General features: G+C 42.8%; 1 protein-coding gene across 1 annotated transcript in view; it reads left to right on the forward strand.

The window, feature by feature from the left end:
* Positions 1-17,459, forward strand: part of NCALD (neurocalcin delta) — an 83,243-nt gene extending 65,784 nt beyond the window's left edge. Inside the window, exons 3-4 of the mRNA XM_075825903.1 lie at positions 5,645-5,750; positions 13,427-17,459. Coding sequence (XP_075682018.1) covers positions 5,645-5,750; positions 13,427-13,524 — 204 coding nt within the window. The 3' untranslated portion in view covers positions 13,525-17,459. The remainder of the gene's footprint in view (positions 1-5,644; positions 5,751-13,426) is intronic.
* Positions 17,460-19,438: the final 1,979 nt, after the last annotated feature.

The following is a 19,438-nucleotide window of genomic DNA, read 5'->3' on the forward strand; positions in this document are numbered from 1 at the left end:
ACTAGGCATCCGGGGGGGGGGCCCGGTGACAGCCACGGGGGGGGGGGGGGGGGGTGTCCGGGGGCACGGTGATATTCACTGCACACTGTGCACTCCACTGATAGTCCTCCCACACACAGTGGAAGAGGACATGGTAGGAGGAGCGCTCAGGCAGGGGAGAGGACAGGGGGCGGAGCTAAACGACCGACGCGAGACTTAGGGCGGAGGACAGTACAGTCAGGAGCCAAGGACTGCCGGAGTAAAGTCAGGACTGCCGGAGTACTAGCATCCCATAGGACGGGCGGAGGACGTGCAGACTGCAGAGGACAGGTACATGATGTACATCAAATAAAAAAGTTCATTTGAGAAGGGAAAAGTTTTTAGGTAGAAAAATCTGCCTCATAATTCCTTCCGGAATTTTGAGGCATATTTTGAACACTTCCCGCGTTTTTGTTGCGTTTTTTGGTGACGTTTTTCGGCCTTCGGGCCGTGGGCAGAAAAACGCAGCAAAAAATGCATTTTCTGCCTGCCATTGTTGTCAATGGGAAGTTGGAGACAGAAACGTCCGAAGAAAGGGCATTAGGCTATGTTTACACTGAGTATTTTGACGAGTTTTTTGACGCGGAAACCGCGTCGCAAAACTCGTCAAAAACTGACAGAAAATGCCTCCCATTGATTTCAATGGGAGGCGTCGGCGTCTTTTTCCCGCGAGCAGTAAAACTGCCTCGCGGGAAAAAGAAGTGACATGCCCTATCTTCGGGTGTTTACACCTCTGACCTCCCATTGACTTCAATGGGAGGCAGAGAAAGCGTATTTCGCGGTGTTTTATGCCCGCAGCGGTCAATGGCCGCGGGCCAAAAACGCCGCAAGAATCGGCGTGCAGGCAGAGGAAAATCTGCCTCAAACTTCCAAACGGAACTTTGAGGCAGATATTCCTCCTGCAAAATACTCTGTGTGAACATAGCCTAACGCTTCTTTTTCCCGCAGGCGTTTTTTATGGTTTTCAATAGGAGGCACTTTCTGACGTTTTTTGCCATGGTTTTCGCGTAAAAAAACTCAGTGTGAACTCCCCCTAACATAGTGGCGTAACTACCGCTATAGCAGCCGTAGCGGCTGCTACGGGGCCCGCGGCATGAGGGGGCCCGTGTCGCCCGCCGGCACGGGCCCCCACCATGGCCGGAGGCTCCGCTAGCTGCCGCTATGGCTGCTACAGCGCAACACCACTGAACACTACGGCAGAGCAGGGAGGTATCTCCCCGCTCTGCCATTAAACATAAGACATGTATCCCCTCTCCACAGGATCTCCACAGGACATGTATCCCCTCTCCACAGGATATACACAGGACAGGGGATACATGTGTGATCGCTGGCATTGATAGGGAGAACGGGGGACTGAAAGTCCCCTGAAGTTCTCCATCACAAACCTCGGACTTCCGGGGTCTGTGTCGGCAGCTCCGTAGAAATTAATGGAGCGCCGGTCGCGCTTGTGCGCATGCGTGACCAGCGCTCCTTTCATTTTTCTTGAGCTGCCGACACAGACGCCGGAAGTCAGAGGTTAGTCATGGAGAACTTCAGGGGACTTTCAGTCCCCCGTTCTCCCTATCGCTGCCAGCGATCACACATGTATCCCCTGTCCTGTGTATATCCTGAGGAGAGGGGATACATGTCTTTTGTCTTTTCACACTGTAGGTCGCATTTTTTGGGGGGGTTGGGGCTGTATGGCGTTCCCTACAGGGGGGGCTGTATAGCGTTCCCTACAGGGGGGCTGTATGGTGGTCCCTACAGGGGGGGCTGTATGGCGTTCCCTACAGGGGGGACTGTATGGCGTTCCCTACAGGGGGGCTGTATGGCGGTCCCTACAGGGGGGGGGCTGTATGGAGTTCCCTACAGGGGCGGCTGTATGGCATTCCCTACAGACCCCCCTGTAGGGAACGCCATACAGACACCCTGTAGATAACGCCATACAGACCCCCCTGTAGGGAAAGCCATACAGACATCTACAGGGGGGACTGTATTGCGCTATCTACAGGGGGGACTGTATGGCGCTATCTACAGGGGGGACTGTATGGCGCTATCTACAGGGGGGACTGTATGGCGCTATCTACAGGGGGGACTGTATGGCGCTATCTACAGGGGGGACTGTATGGCGCTATCTACAGGGGGGACTGTATGGCGCTATCTACAGGGGGCTGTATGGCGTTATCTACAGGGGGGGCTGTATGGCGTTCCCTACAGGGGGGCTGTATGGCGGTCCCTACAGGGGGGGGGGCTGTATGGAGTTCCCTACAGGGGGGCTGTATGGCGTTCCCTACAGACCCCCCCTGTAGGGAACCCCATACAGACCCCCTGTAGATAACGCCATACAGACCCCCCTGTAGGGAAAGCTATACAGACCCCCCCCCCTGTAGATAACACCATACAGTCCCCCCTGTAGATAACGCCATACAGCCCCCCTGTAGATAACGTCATACAGCCCCCCTGTAGATAACGCCATACAGCCCCCCTGTAGATAACGCCATACAACCCCCCCTGTAGATAACGCCATACAGTCCCCCCTGTAGATAACGCCATACAGTCCCCCCTGTAGATAACGCCATACAGTCCCCCCTGTAGATAACGCCATACAGTCCCCCCTGTAGATAACGCCATACAGACCCCCCTGTAGATAACGCCATACAGTCCCCCCTGTAGATAACGCCATACAGTCCCCCCTGTAGATAACGCCATACAGTCCCCCCTGTAGATAACGCCATACAGTCCCCCCTGTAGATAACGCCATACAGTCCCCCCTGTAGATAACGCCATACAGTCCCCCCTGTAGATAACGCCATACAGTCCCCCCTGTAGATAACGCCATACAGCCCCCTCTGTAGATAACGCCATACAGCCCCCCCTGTAGATAGCGCCATACAGCCCCCCCTGTAGATAGCGCCATACAGTCCCCCCTGTAGATAACGCCATACAGCCCCCTTTGTAGATAGCGCCATACAGCCCCCTCTGTAGATATCCTCATTGGTGTGCTGCTGAGGACAGTAGTTCCACAGCAAATCGCTGTTGAGGGCATTGATTGGCTGCAGCGGTCATGTGCCATCGACCGCGCGTCACCACAGCAGCTTTGTAAACACAGAAAGGGATAGGGGCTGCGGAGGGGGAACGGAGGCGCCGGAGGAGGTGAGTATAGGTTTTTCATTTTCTTTGCCCACATTTAGGGACTTAGTTTAGATAAGAATTTAACCCGGAAAAAAATGTGTTACTTGTGTTCTAAACTGGTAATAAAATGTACAATATAAATCTTCCTTCATAATTTTTATTAGTAAGGTTTATTTTTATATGCATATATATGTTTAGGTAACTTTGTCGGTATTGGGGGGGGGGGCGGGGGGCCCTGGCACATTATCTGCACAGGGGCCTTTTGCAGTCTGTGTCCGCCACTGTTACAGGCAATGTGTTGCAGAGCAGAACCTGCTCCTTTTATAAGGCCCACACTCATTATCTGGGGTGGAGTCAGGTGGCCTCACACCTGCTTATAGGTGCCTGTCATTGGGAGGTCCTCTTTCTCCTGGATCCCCCTTGCCTAGGAGACAAAGAGTGCTCTCTCTAAAAGCTGCACATTCCATTGATTTCATATGAGTAGGAGATGACTTAAATTATTGTAACACTTCACATTCTCCTTACAGAGAGGGAGAGAGGGGACAAGAGAAAGTAATAGATAAGCTAAAGTAGCCTACATTTCTTACCCAAACAAGCTGTCTGCAGAAGGAAATTGCTAGCTAAAAAGTCCTGTGATCATAGCAGCATCGGCACTGATTCAAGCAGGCTGTATCTCATTCTGTAGGCTGTGTGAGAGGTGACAAGTGTAATGTGTGCTAGCAGGCATGTAGACAAAGTGACCAGGACCGGGGCTACAACTCCACTGTACCTGAAAATACCTTCCTCCCTGGTGAGTTCTGGAGCACATATAGCTGAGATGTAAAGGTAAAAGCTCCACAGAGATTCCATATGTGAGGATTTAAGTTTGTATTTGTTACACTTTGAGTCTAATGTTAAAAAAGCATAATGACCAAAAGGGAAAAAAAACTATGGCCTAGAAAAACATCATCTGTTCTTCACCGCTTTAAACTCAAGTCTATCAGAGATGTGTTATTACATTGCTCCACTACATTCTCCAATCTCATGGTCTATACTAGTGGTCTACTCACCAGAGAGAAAAACCTATGAGAGGGGAGGTCCCGTCCTGAGCTCCTCCTACTTCCTGACATAGAGCCATAGCATTTTCCTGCAGCTACCACTAGAGGTAGCTTAGTACATACAGTTTACAGTTTTTGCTGAGTTCAATGGTAGCTATATAAATTTATATGCAGGAAGTCCCACCTAGTGGTGGCTGCGAGTAGGCAGTTTTATCATGTACAGTGTTCAGACTAAGCATCATTTATGAAGCACCAGTTCCACTTTTTGCGACATATGAGTCAGGTAAAGTTGGCATGGCTTCAGAGTCATGCAGAGCACAACTTGTTTATTAACAAAATACTTACAAAAGTGTTGGTAAAAGTCCCACCTTGCGTTTTTAGCCTAAGCCAGATTGAACAATAGAACGGGCACCCCAATTTGAGACACGCTGCGCAGGCAGGAGATGCTGGCACGCTACTCACATGGTGATTTAGTGTTAACAGAGCTGTTATGTTGAATATTAAGGGCTATGTACACCTTTGAAAACAATTTATTATTATTATTATTATTATTATTAAAAATGTGTATCAGTGTGTTTGATTCAACTTTTTAATTCTAATAAATTTTTATTAAAAATTATTATTACTTTTTGAGATACAGCTGCTTTGTACACTGTACACAGAGTAGCTGTATCTAGCAATGAACCCTGAATCCGTCAGGTCAGCGGGACTGACGGGTTCAGTGACAGCAGGGTTCTTCATGTCTCTGACACGCAGGATTGAGCTGTTAACGATTACATCTAAGTTCATAACTTAGATGTGATCCATAACATGTGGATCCTGCATGTCAGAGACACACACGACCCGCTTTCACTGAACCCGTCAGTCCCGCTGACCTGACGGATTCAGGTCTTAGTGCAAGATACAGCTGCTCTGTATACAGGACACAAAGCAGCTGTATCTCAAAAACTAAAAATATTTTTTAATAAAAAAGTATTTAGAAAGTTGCACCAAACACACTGATAGATATTTTAATTTAAAAAAAACAAACCGATTTCAAAGGGGCACATAATCACTTTAAATCAACAAAAACATAGGAGATTTGTCAGAGCTCTCAGTGGGAGATGGGGCCCATACTATGTTTTGCTATGAGGCCCTATGATTTCAGTCTACATTCAGTTAGTGGTGTTTGACCTTTTTACTGTGAAAAAACAAATCTATTCCAAAGAAATCTCATAATGGAAATGCTCCTGTTTATTCTCTGCCTTCATTCATATCTTTGTATTGACTCCTTAATTTCCCCTGCGTGCCACAAACTTAGGTGAGACGGCAGCTGTCAGCGATGAGATATGCCTGTACTCTATGCGGTGGCTCGTGTCCTCGCTCACTAGACTATTTATATAACTACAGATGCGAGGGAGTTATTATAGTATGAATAGTATTCGCGGCATCGCCAACAATACAAGCAAAATTTATATGTCAATCTTTCTATCTAACAGGCGATCTACAAGATGGTTTCTTCAGTAATGAAAATGCCAGAGGACGAGTCTACGCCTGAAAAAAGAACGGAAAAAATCTTTCGGCAAATGGATACCAACCGAGATGGTACGTGTCTGACTAACAACACAATTCAGGCAGACGTCATCACATTAATTGATTTTTCAGAAAACAACAAATGAAAAATGAAAATGACAGAATTTGTTTTTATTTTTGATAAACACTATAAATATGTTTGCTACAGATGTAGCAGAGCTGAATGTGTTATTTAACCCTGTGGGGCAGAATAATAACTCTTAAAGGGAACATAATAGGTTCACCAGTCCTATGTAATACCATCGACCAAGCGTAGGACAAGTTTCAGATTGTGCCCAACCACCCTCGGACCCTGAAGTTCATTGAATATTAACCTGTTGCCTCCCATCCCACAAGCCCCTAGCATTCATATTTATATTTGTGTAATGCCTAGTTAAGCTACTGAGGGGGCGGAGCATAACACAGCATTTCTAAATGACACCAAAGAGAAAATGTCTGTGTCATGCTCCGCCCCTCCTCAAGCCATACTTTCAGTATATTACAGTGTATCAGTTTGCCTGTAGTGTTCCTTTAAAGCCATTAAATTTGTCACGTGCCGACCCGCTGTACTCCATGTACGCGCTGTTCTACTGCTCCTGCTTGTACATGGAGTACAGCGGGATCGGTCACGTGATGAAAAATCATATCGTTATCAAAGGAGACTGTGCAACTAGACTTCGGGTTACCCGGCAGCACTATAAAAATCTATAAATATCATGGAATCAGCGTGACTGGGACTGGAATGTATATTATCACATACTGCATTGACTACACTGCTAATACTTTTTGGTCCCCACATAACCCCTTTAAGTGTGAGCTCCTTCTAGCTCAAAGATTCCCCACAATGCCATCTTGATGAAAGATAATGCTCAACGTCAGTCGCATAAATTTCTGCAACAAGATCTGCTGCGTGTGAATCCACCCTTACTTGATTGATCAACTATTCATAAGAAACACATGTGGAGGTACAGATGTAGCCATCTTTATCTTGACTCTGATAACTTGCTGCAGCGTGATATCACACAACAAAAGCCATTGAAAAAACATTGAAAATATCAAGTTAAAGTTTCTTGACACTGTATTTAATGCATTAAAAGTCAAGATAAAGATGGCTACATCTGTAGTAAGAGAGTAAAGTTTACTGATGAGGGTGGTAGTAGAGCAAATCCATCAGGAATTGTATCATAATAATACAACTACCAATTTAAACCTGGATAAATATTCTTTACTTGGACTTGGGTAGGTAATGTTTTACCTTTGAGGTTCAGGTAGTGAAAAGGGGCCGATACACATAAAATGAACATTGATCGATTCCAGCGGGACTGACCGGCCATCTAATGTGTATGTGGGTGTCACGATTATAATCTGATGGCAGATGTTGGGTAAAAGAAGGATTCTTTGTACTCCCCGGAGATATGCCCCCGCCAGAGGTGTCTAGCAGCATTTTTTCCCCTCTCCCCATTGAGAACATAGGTACGTTCGGTCGAGCGAAGTGTGCATGTATATGGGGGGTCAGGAGGAATAGCCAGAAGGCTGTCTAAGGTATATGGCCAGGTTTACATGTTGCGGTAGTGTCCCGTGCGAACAAAAAATGTTCTCCACACGTGTTCTACAGCAAATTGACGCAATTTTTAACATGTTCCGCTTGTAAAAACCGTGTGGCACACCACTTCAACGTGGGATCTCGGCCTCAATCTGGGTTTTGTCCTCTACGGGATAAACATAAAACAATGACAATTAGATTGGACTTTTAAGACCTTTGTGCTGTTAACCTTATATAAAACGGAGTAATCCTTCTCAGAACAGCCCGTGTCCCAGTTACCTTGGCTGAAACATGCCATATCTGTTTCTAAGTACGAGGAAGATAAACCCACAGGTTTCACCCTGTTCTGAATTATTCAGAGCCGGTCAGCATTCAGAAGGCAGAGGATCACGGGTGCTTTGTATTGGGTCATGCAAGGTTGAGTATAATTCCGATTTGCAAAAAATACCATAGAAACCCTGGGACTTTATAGGAATGTATTTATGTAGTAGAGCCGCTCTATTCATAGTCAAACGTCATGACTATGGTGGTCACAGACATAGACACATGAATAACGCTCTACGTATGGCACCGGAAAGTGAACAAGTTTGAATAAAGAAGTTTTTTTCTTATGGGTTTTATGTGATACATATGGAACAATCCTTATCTTGACTCAAGTTAGGCCTCATGCACACAACTGTATTTTTGCGGATAAATTGCAGACCCATTATTTTCTATGGAGCCATGTACATGACCGTGATTGAAATGGATCGGTGCAGTGACCGCAATTGCAGACCGAAAAAAAAAATTCTCAAGCAATTCTGTTACGTGTGGACAAGCCCTTAGCCTTTTGTGTCCTACAGCTGCTGCCAGCTACCATTTGTACAATATCTTCATAAATGGGAGCTGGACAATGCTTAGCAATTTGAAGACACCTTTTCCTGGCTTGGAGCCAAAAATAAAGAGGGGGTAAGTCTCCCTCCCACATTTACAGCAGCTGTAAGTCAGGTTGCTTTGCCTGACTCACCTTGCTGTAATTCTTGGAAGAGCTCCCTCTGGTGGCCAACATAGGAAAACATGTGAAATTATTATTTCATTTTTAATACTTGCCACCTTGTGGAAGAAACAAAAATAAACAAAAAAACGAAAAAAATATAATAAAAATAAGTAACATTTTTTTTAATTTGCCTCAAATTCCCTTTAAAGGGTTTTAGACATTTTAAATACCCTATTAGATAACTGAGTTAACAGAGTGGGTTCCTCATTCAGGATACTCATCTAATAGCCAGAGCAGAGAATGGCTACAAAATGTCTCTCTCACTCACTCTCTCTCTCTCTCTCCCTCTCCCTTCCTCCCTCTCCCCCCCCCCCACCCCATTGATTTGAATGGAAACAGTGTAATGCTTAATTTCTCCTGTGGCAGAACTGTTCACTCACAGATTACAGATGATTACTGGGGGTCTCAACAGTGAAATACACTGTGATCTACTTATTTTCTGGGAATCCTTCTAACAAAAAGAGATTGTCTAAAGCAGACAACCCCTTTAAGGATTCTAACACAGCTGAATTTATTGTCTATTGCAAAGCATGAGGATTACAGTGTGAATCCCATTGGTAAGAGTTCTCCTGGCGTTGCTGCTTCGCCAAGAGCCAGTGACTGGGCTTCACTTTGTTTGCAACCCCAGCCGATAAATTTGGCAAGATGGAACAGCATATGGCCCCCCAGGTTCCTATTTGTGGGGCAAATATAGTGGATGAGCTTGTTTGCTGTTATTGAAAGGACTCCTGTGTCATGGAAGGTGCACTTTAAATTTAGGAGGTTAATTGTTTTTGTCTAATTGTTAAGTAAAATATTAATGGATACATTTATTTTGAATGTAATTCTATTGTTTTAAACTAAACAAAATACTGTTGGACTGTTAGGCCTTTTATGATCATTGTTTAGTCTTTTCTGGTGAGTTTGTAGAAGGTTCCTTTCATGTACAGGCTCTTGTATTTCATCATCTATAAAAATGTAAATACCTTGCATTACTTATCTTGACAGTCTGTATTATAACCCAGAGCTGCATTCATAATTCTTCTGTGCGGAGTTTCTTCTACGGGCTTGCATTTTATCGTGTTCACATGAGGCTCTGTTATGTGATTTAAGAAAAAACAAACTCCCCCCTGCATTATAAGACCTCAGCTAAGTTATTAAAGATGTATCTAACTACAAGCTTTTCATCTGTTTCCAGTGACGACCAGAAGAATTATAAATGCAGCTCTGGGCTGTAATACAGGCTCATAGTTTATAACTCTGGATGAGTACTAAAAATTTAAAGTACCGTATTTTCCGGACTATAAGGCGCACCGGATTATAAGGCGCACTTTCTATGAGCGCCTTGTAAGCAATCATGTTTCATATATAAGGCGCACTGGATTATAAGGCGCAGCACATTACCGTTAAATAAACCATTGCTCAGACTGCAAGTCAAAATTTATTACACTTTTTAACAATAACTTGCAACTGGTTCAGCTGTAATTGCAAATCAAAACGTTAAGGGTATGTGCACAAACACTAATTACGTCCGTAATTGACGGACGTATTTCGGCCGCAAGTCCCGGACCGAACAGTGCAAGGAGCCGGGCTCCTAGCATCATACTTATGTACGACGCTAGGAGTCCCTGCCTCGCTGCAGGACAACTGTCCCGTACTGTAAACATGATTATACTACGGGACAGTTGTCCTGCAGCAAGGCAGGGACTCCTAGCGTCGTACATAAGTATGATGCTAGGAGCCCGGCTCCTTGCACTGTGTTCGGTCCGGGACTTGCGGCCGAAATACGTCCGTCAATTACGGACGTAATTAGTGTGTGTGCACATACCCTTACCGTACTTTTTCAGTTCATTCCTCCACCAGAAATCCATCAAATCCGTCATCTTCAGTGTCGGAGTTGAACAGTTGGGCGATTTCGGCATCAAGCATGGGGTCCTCCTCTTCATTATCCGAGTCGGTTTCGTTGCTGCTGCTAGGCTCTTCAGTGGTGATTCCAGCCTTCCTGAAAGCTCGGATGACACTGGAGACTGATACATTCTTCCAGGCATCCACGATCCACTGGCACATAGTGGCATAACTCGCACGGCGTTGCCTCCCTGTTTTGGTGAATGTGTGGTCACCTTCTGTCATCCAATGCTCCCATGCAGCTCGCAATTTAACTTTAAATGACCTGTTGATGCTGATATCTAGCGGCTGGAGCTCTTTGGTTAATCCACCAGGGATGACAGCAAGCTCCGAATTAGTTTTCTTCACTTGGGCTTTGACAGTATCGGTCAAGTGGGCGCGCATCGAGTCACAGACCAATAGGGATGGGGATTTGTGAAAAAAGCCACCCGGTCTCTTGACGTAGACCTCCCTCAGCCACTCACTCATCTTCTCCTCATCCATCCAGCCCTTTGGGTTAGCCTTAATGATGACACCAGCAGGAAAATTTTCTTTAGGCAAAGTCTTCCTCTTGAAAATTACCATGGGTGGTAGTTTCTGGCCATTAGCCTGACAAGCGAGAACTACAGTGAAAGATGACTTCTCATTTCCTGTGGTACGTATAGATATCGTACTGGTCCCTGTTTTCTCAACAGTACGGTTTACGGGGATATCGAAAGTGAGGGGAACCTCATCCATGTTAATAATGTGTTCTGGCTGGATATTCTTTTCATTTATCTTGGTTATGCAGTAGGTGCGGAAAATGGCCAGCTTCTCTTCATAATCCTTTGGTAATTGCTGGCACACAGTAGTTCTGGTGCGAATGGAGAGATGACGCCTTTGCATGAAACGAAAGCACCATGAAGGACCTCCTCGAAAGTCCTTGATCTCCATGTCACGTGCTAAAGCAGTGGCTTTGAGTCTAATAGAGACAGTGGAGACGCTTCTACATGCGTTTCTCTGTTCCATAACCCACTGTTCTATTTTGTCCTCCAACTGTGGCCACCTTGCTTTGTTTCCTCGGAAACTCAGTTTGGTCTTCTTTACTTGGCGGAGGTCATCTTCTTGTTTTCTCCACTTACGCACCATGGATTCATTAATGTTGAATTCTCTTGCAGCTGCCCTATTTCCATGCTCTACTGCATAACTTATAGCTTTAAGCTTGAAACCTGCATCATAAGCATGTCTCTTAACAGGAGGCATTTTTTGGGGTAGTGGGTATAGTTAACGCTAAAGCAAAGATATATTGCAAGGATCCTACAGAGCTGTAAGTATCACTCAGTGTGGCTCCTGATTACGGTGGCCGTAATGCTCAATCCATTTATGGATACTGTAAAAACCCAAGTGAAGAATAAATTCATAGGCGCACGGGGGGGAGGAGCATGGTGTGTGCTGTGGTATGCCGCCGCCGACCCCTGCCGCCCACGATAGAGGTAAAGGATCCTGTATGAACCCCTCTCTTTACTGTCGGGTTCATATATAAGGCGCACCGGATTATAAGGCGCACTTTCTATTTCTGAGAAATTCTCAACATTTTATGTGCGCCTTATAGTCCGGAAAATACGGTAATTTATTTTTAAAGTTACTCAATTTTTTGTACAGAATATATATATTTATAAACTTTAAAATGGTGTTAATGCCCTTTAAAGAAAAAATTTTCTTCACTTAAAAAGGTTATTTATTACCATATAAACATCAAATTGACATGACCAGCTAGACTTACCTACCATTTGCCCTGCACATCTGGTTGCTATGCTGCCTGCTACCTGGCAAATACCACATTGAAAATGAGTGATGAGTGATGAGTGGTGCCATTCATTATGATGGAGAAGAGCTAGTGGCTTATTGATTATTAACATTTGCAATTATTCAGATTTTTTTTTAATGATGGAATTTGGGATTTTTATTTTTTCTGGAGGGTGGGGTGCATTATGTCTTTCTTCCATATTGTTTTTTAAAGGGTCTGCATTTTGCCAGATACAGTGCCACATCTGTCCATAGGCTGCATCTGGTAGTGCAGCTGATCCCTATTCAAGTGAGTGGGGCTGAACTGCAATACCAGACACAGCCCATGGACAAATGTGGTGCTGTTTCTGGAGGAAAAAGCATATCTTGTTTTTTAACCGGGAAATGTATTTAAGTACTTTTAAAGCTTACCTAACTTTCCAGGGCACTTTTTAGAATAAGCTATCATATGTGTGTGCATGAGGATTAACACTTTTGTCTGGTCATTATATGACTTGTTTTCTGGATCATTTAGCAGTCTTTCCCGGTGCAGATTTTATCTCTAATTCTATCTCTGATAACAGCTGTCATATGTCTTCTATACACTGCATATATAGAAGAGGAGAATCCTGCTCTCTAATCTCTTTCTATCACATTATATATCTATATAGTACCAAAATTATTCAATTGAAACAGCTCTCATGTAATAAAGTAGTGGGTGGGGTGCAAAGCAGCTAGAGGTTAATCCACAGCTCAAAATACCGTATGAGAAAAAAGGTTGCAGCACCCCAACAAGGTCCAGTAAAAAATCTCTGGATTTAAACTTTTTTCATTTTATCTCTGGAGTAGTGCCTAATTTCTGGATATATTTGTTTGGGTCCGTGGTCGTGACCCTGGCGGGCTTGCACCCATCCACATCTGGCGACTGTGCGGCTGACATTTTTGGTATATATATATATATATATATATATATATATGACGTAGAAATCTCACTCTGCTCCTGCTCCCTCCTCCTGCTTCCTCTTCCCTCTTAGTAGACTTTTATGGGCAGCGTGTCTCGCTCTGCTCCTACTAACTCTTCCTTCTCCCCCTCCCCTCTCAATGGACTTGTATTGGCAACGTGTCTGTGTCTCTTTCTTCCTGCTCCCTCCTCCTGCTCCCCATCTCCCCTTTCCATACATTTGTACTGACATGCAGTGAAGAGACCCCCCTCACTTTCTGCTCTGTAACCAGGGACAGAGTTTGCTTGACAACAGGGGGTGAACAGCAGATTACATGAATGGAGACGCCTAGTGGCAGTAATTTCCCACAGAATTTGTATGGATAAAACAATTGAATTTTATCAGTAAGTAAATTTTAAAGTTGATATCGGGTATACTATTAGATAACCATAAGTTGTTTGAACAGTTAGTGTCCATTTAAGACTAACAAAGCCTTCAAGCATTTTCGACACTTTTTACCATATTTTAAGTAAAAATAATCTGTAATTTTGCTTATCCACAGGAAAACTTTCCCTGGAGGAGTTTATCAAAGGGGCAAAGAGCGATCCGTCAATCGTCCGCTTACTCCAATGTGACCCAAGCAGTGCCGGACAGTTCTGAACATTTTATTTTTGGATAAAACGCGTCAAATTTTTTTTGTTTTATTTTTTGCCAAAATTAAATTTGTTGTGGTGTTGACATGTTATGGCCAAACATATCTACTTCCTTCTATGATATCTTTGTTTTGGATGGCGAAGAATGGTGAATGTTGTCACCAATCAGTGAAGACAATTTTCTGTACTGTTGCGCCCGGTATTCTTGCCATTTTACTATGTAAATGGATAACTCAGACTTCCGCCACACCTCATGGACTTTTTATGGAGCTCACAAACAAATTTTAGATGGCTGTGGTTAAGATTTGGCCTAGATAGTTCAGTAACTCCTTAGTTGTTTTAGCCAATGTTTGCAGATGGAAGAATTCTATAATCTACAAGAGTGGTCTCCACCTGCGGCTTTCCAGCTGTTGCCAAACCACAACTCAATGTGCACGCCGGTATTTGGCATGGAAAGCCACAGGTTGGAAGCCACCGATCTACATAGATTAGAAAAGAACCTACATACGGTAGGTGAGTGTCATCAACATTGTTCAGTTCCTTCAATTTATATACAAAAAGACTCTTTGCCAGTTAAGGCAACCATTTTTGGGCTAAATCAATACTTTTAATATGAACTCCTGTTCATTCACTATGAACTTTAGACATCATAGAGGCATGAACAGTCAGCACCTTGTGCCTCAGGGTCAGTAGATCCTAATTTCTATATAAGCTTCACTCTCATAGTATTGGTTCTTCACAAAATATGGTTGCACACACTCTGCGTAGATGAAGTATCATTGTTAGATCAGTATGTTATGCGATAATTGCAATAAAAATATGGAGGCTGCAAATTTTGCACAGTTTGGCACAAACTGGCGGCATGACAGAGCTGCAAATTTGGGATATGACACATTAGTGGATTCAGTGGATTTCAGACTATTTTATTCTGCTCTCAGCTGCATTACTGGCACTTCAATGGCAAGACTGGATGTGTGTTTTCCTAGTTTTGGAGTATACCATGATGTTACTTGTCATTTCATTTATTATATAACAAACTGAATGATTCATCAACCACCAATTTGTTCGTTTCTAGGAATAGTTACACTAAGGGGGTCCCGTCCACATCAATGGGCTCTTAGGTGAAACCGTACTGGGGAAAGCTGCATCGATCCCTTCCACATTAAGGTATCAATGGATCTGAAAGAAACCTAAAAAGTTAGTGAGGATGAAACCTAATAGGTGTCCATTTGAAGGAGAAACCTAACATTAGTTTAGACACAAGTGGTCAAGAGCAACGCCAGTTATATTCCTCTACTTGGTCTTATCCCTATTCTTGTCTCGGGTGTACCAGCATAGTCATTGATATATAGTAAAAATAACCAATGTAGATTTTCAGGTTAGTGGCTAAATGGACTTCAAATAGATGGACAATTATATTTCAGAAACAGAAATGGCAGTTATCATTCCTTTCCCAACTCCTCACTGCGGGTCTTGCACAGTATATAGCTCAACCTTTGGCAAAAAGTATCAAACGGTAAAGATAATTTGAACTCTTCCTGCAATGATAGTTGTATACCAAAAAGTAAAAATATATTTGTTTTAAAATTTCCTCACCAATGAAATTGACTATATTGTTACTATTGATGTTATTATCAGTTGGTTCTGGAGTTGCTCTTAAAGAGGGCCTATGACCTCTCCTGACATGTCTGTTTTAGTAAATAATTCTGGAGCATCTTTTCTGAGAGCGCTACGTTGTGCCGAAATTCAAGAATAAAATGGGTGTTACCAGTTGGGGGTGTGTCCCTATACAGACTGACAATGTCCAATCAGTGCTGACCAAGTAAGATTGTGTAGGGACACGCCCCTTTGACAAGGGAAATAGTTACACCCAGTTGTCAATTCATTCACACATTTTAGGAGGAATAACAGAGGAACGGCTCAATGCAGAGTTCGAAGAAAAGATGTCCCAGAATTGTTATTTCATGGGGAATACAATACGACGGACATGTCAAGAGAGGTGGCCGGTCCTTTTTAAAGGGTTTGTCCAGTATTATAAAAAAGTCTCTGTAGAAACAGCTCTACTCTTTCTATGGGCTTTGTCTGGCATTGATGCTCAGCCCCATTCACTTGGTGGCTCAGTGGTTAGTACTGTTGCTTTGTAGTACTGGGGCCCATGGGTAAAATCCAACAAAGGACAACATCTGTATGGAGTTTGTATGTTGTGCCCGTGTTTGATTGGGTTTCCTCCCACACTCTAAAAAAAATACAGTTAAGGTGTTTAGATTGTGAGCTCCTCCGGGAATAATAAGTAATGACAACTTCTGTATAGCTCTGCGGATTATATCGGCGCTATATAAATAACATAAATAAGAAAAAATACACATTGCCGACCCTTTTTCCTGTCCTGGATAACCCATTTAACAAATAACTTGGTCACCAATGCAATGGTGCGATATACTGCGAAGCAGCCAATTACATATCAGCTTTTATAGGCTAATGTAGACTTAAACAGAAAACGGGATTGGTTGCTATACGGTCTACACAAGCTGCAATATATTGTTGCTCTTTTTTTTGGAGTAAATAGTTTATTGCTTGCTATGAAATAAAGTGGTTCTGTACTTTTCACGTATTGGGCTTATACAATTGAACAAATCATCTTTGCCAAATGCTTTATGTATAAATTTGGTCCTGAAGTGTTGGTATTGGGCATCACGGATGGGGTGAGGGTATTTGATCATACATGTCCAAATAACTGCATCTGTATAGATTGCTATATGCACTTAAGTTAATAAATACGCTATCTGCCTGAGATGGCAACATTGGATCTTTAAGACATTTATTAATACTAGCACATCGTCCGAGTTCTCCGCCAGTCTCTCCCCCAGTATACAGTATGTACACCCTGTTGCTGATGAAAAGTGGCAGGAAAATGGATATGAGTCGCGCTGTGAAGTCCTGCCCAGTCGTGGTGGTGTAGGGGCTTCATAAATATGGCATTCGGCCCGAATACTATATTTTTCAGTTTTTTTACTCCGGAAAACGGGAGCAAAATCTGTCCTAATGTATATTACAAACCTGAAGCATATTCAATGCTCAGTTATATTATTCCAGTACGTCAAAAGTATGATCCCCCTTAAAGCACCTGAGTGTTTTTTCCTAGAAACTAATAGATGATTAGCTACTATGGGTTGCCACATTGCTCTTGACCCCAAAGACCTCCTTCACTAAGAGGGTGCTGAGAGTCATAATATGTTGTAATCCATAGGGCTAATACCTGATTATTTGCTATGCACGCCTTCCTCCACCATTGCATTCAATTTTCCCATAGTTCCATGCAGTCACAATTAATTGGACGGTTACCTCATATCATTGTGCTCCATACTGTGTAGTACGGACCTGTAGTTCTTTCTAGTTGACATTTCCAAGTAGTGTTCCCCACTTTGTACACCTGTAACTTTTATCGTATTTGAAAATTTTGTATGTCTTGTGAATTTGGGTCAAATATTTAAAACAACCCCGTGATGGATTTATTCTTTCCCATATGGGATTCTAACAAGTGTAATTCATGTGAGCATGATTTATTGCAAGATCATTATTATTTTTTTTTTTAACTATTCAGTATAAATAAGAAGCTTTAAAAGAAGATATAAGATTTTATAAAAGGACATGAATTCTACCTAATTCTTCCAGAGGGATATGTGACTTCAACATTACCTTAACGGACCCAAAAGATGACCTCCCCTTCCCCACCTGTTTCTTTTCTCGCTTATCATTGCACAGATTCTGTAATGTCAGATAATTCAGCTGCAGTTTCTAATGCATGACATATCATTTTCCAAACTGTGAATATTTCTGGTATGCAAAAACAACGTGGTTTTGAAGTTTACATAAATGACGTTACTTAGCTGTTTTTTTTTCTTAAGTAAAAAAATAAATATTAATTTAAAAAAATTAAAAAAACTTGTTTTTTATGAGATTTACAACTTTAATGGAGCACTAAATCTAGAGATGAATGAGGAATAAACACCTATTTGTCAGTCCGCAAAACTTTTTGTAAGGCCTCCTGAACACGGCTGTTGTAGATGTCTATAGAACCCAAACTGTACCTCTGTAGGTCTCTGATTTCATGCAAAAGCTTATAGAGGTTTTTTCTTGTGGATTCAGAACCCGAATGAAGCAATTAAAAAAATAAATTGTGCCATGCTCCATTGGATGCTGTATTAAAGAGGTCTTCCTTTCTAAAAGCATTGCTTCTTTGAGAATATCTCCCTAAGATGGTGCCACATAGGGATACAAACAGGCTCCATGCACACGGCTCTGCTGTATACTCAAGGCCTGAGGTCATGAAACAAACAGTAATGCAAAAATCTGCTACAGAAAACAGGGACCCATCTCCTCATGGTCATGTCAGAAAAAACATACACCTAAGCTGCGCCTCCTTTTCTAAGCGTATACACTGGAGGTGTTAAATGCTATGTATACCTTCACAGCCATTTATTTAGTGTTCCACCGCATCTAAAATGAGAAATGAAGAAACTTTGTAAACAGTCCTAATTCAAAATCTCCTATTGTTTAAAAAGCTCCTGTGCAGACCTGTGTGTTTCCATGGTAACAGACTACAAAGAAACGCTTTTTAGTCTGATCCTGCAGTCATACTGCCTTCCATTTGAGACTATTTCTAAGGGCTCATTCAGACGAGCGTGTAAGCCGTCCGTATGATGGCCGTTAAAACAACAGCCGTCACACGGACACATATATTTCAATGGGGCCGTTCTTTCAACGGAGCGTGTGAAGGGTCCGTGGAAAAATGGGACATGTCCTATTTTCTTGCGTTTTCACGCTATCCCTCCATAGACTCTAGTCTATGAGGGATCCGTGATAATACGTCCCGCACGGGTGAACCTCGGACGTGAAAAACACACGCTCGTCTGAATGTAGCCTTACTAACATACATTGGGTACATAATCAAGAAGTAGGGGACAGATGGAAGGGTGTATGACTGCAGGATCAGACTACACAGAGTTTGATTGTAGTCTGTTACCATGATTATAACTGTAGTGTCCCTTTAAGAGAATGACAGAATAAGAACACAAACTTCCAAGACTTTTTTGACTTTATGAGGAAATTTTCTGTGCTAATGATACTTGGCGTTGATATTTGCTGTCCTCCCATTGTATGCTAAACTAAATGTCAAAGCCTCGCCATTATAAATCATATAATCCTACCGCTAACAGGTCAATGACTAATGGCATATTTAGTTCAGAGGGACAATTAAACAGGAATCCTATTAGAGGACGTTTTCATCATTCTCTCTCTCTCGCTTCCCTGTGAAACCCTCTTTTTCATCTCAAGGGAGAGATTTTCTATTTTGGTCTTTATTACTATTAAAATATCCCAAGTAAAATCCACAAATATCTAAGGCAGAAATGTAATGGCAGTCCCTGGGAGGACGGGACATTAAACAGTCTACATAGTCATCTGTCATGCAGCAGCAGATAACGTGGCCATGCACTGAGTTCCATTATCATCTTTTTATATCTTCGGACTCAGTCGGAAACCTTCGAGTCAGTGGTAATGAATGGTTGGTCTCTAAGCTCATACAGTCCAGTGGCTATAAATGGAGAGTATAAATAGGCAATCATGACTTTAAAAAAAAACCTGAATGGAGAAATGATGGCGTTTTTCTCGGATGTGGACGGATGTGCCGCAGGGAAGAAAGATAATGGTCTCTGCAGGAATTACTTTACTCGCCAAATTGCCACTTGTAATCACACTGCATTTCAAGAAATCTATGCAGTCTGTCCATCAATTTCCATCTGCTGATTTAGAATGAGATTAATTTCCTATGATACATCATTCTTACTTGGAGGAATTAAAGGGCTAGTAATATTTAAAAAAGGAAGAACTGGATACATGTTGGGATTTTTCTGCATAAAAAG

This window comes from Rhinoderma darwinii, chromosome 5 (genome assembly GCF_050947455.1).
Source record: "Rhinoderma darwinii isolate aRhiDar2 chromosome 5, aRhiDar2.hap1, whole genome shotgun sequence".
Taxonomy (NCBI): domain Eukaryota; kingdom Metazoa; phylum Chordata; class Amphibia; order Anura; family Rhinodermatidae; genus Rhinoderma; species Rhinoderma darwinii.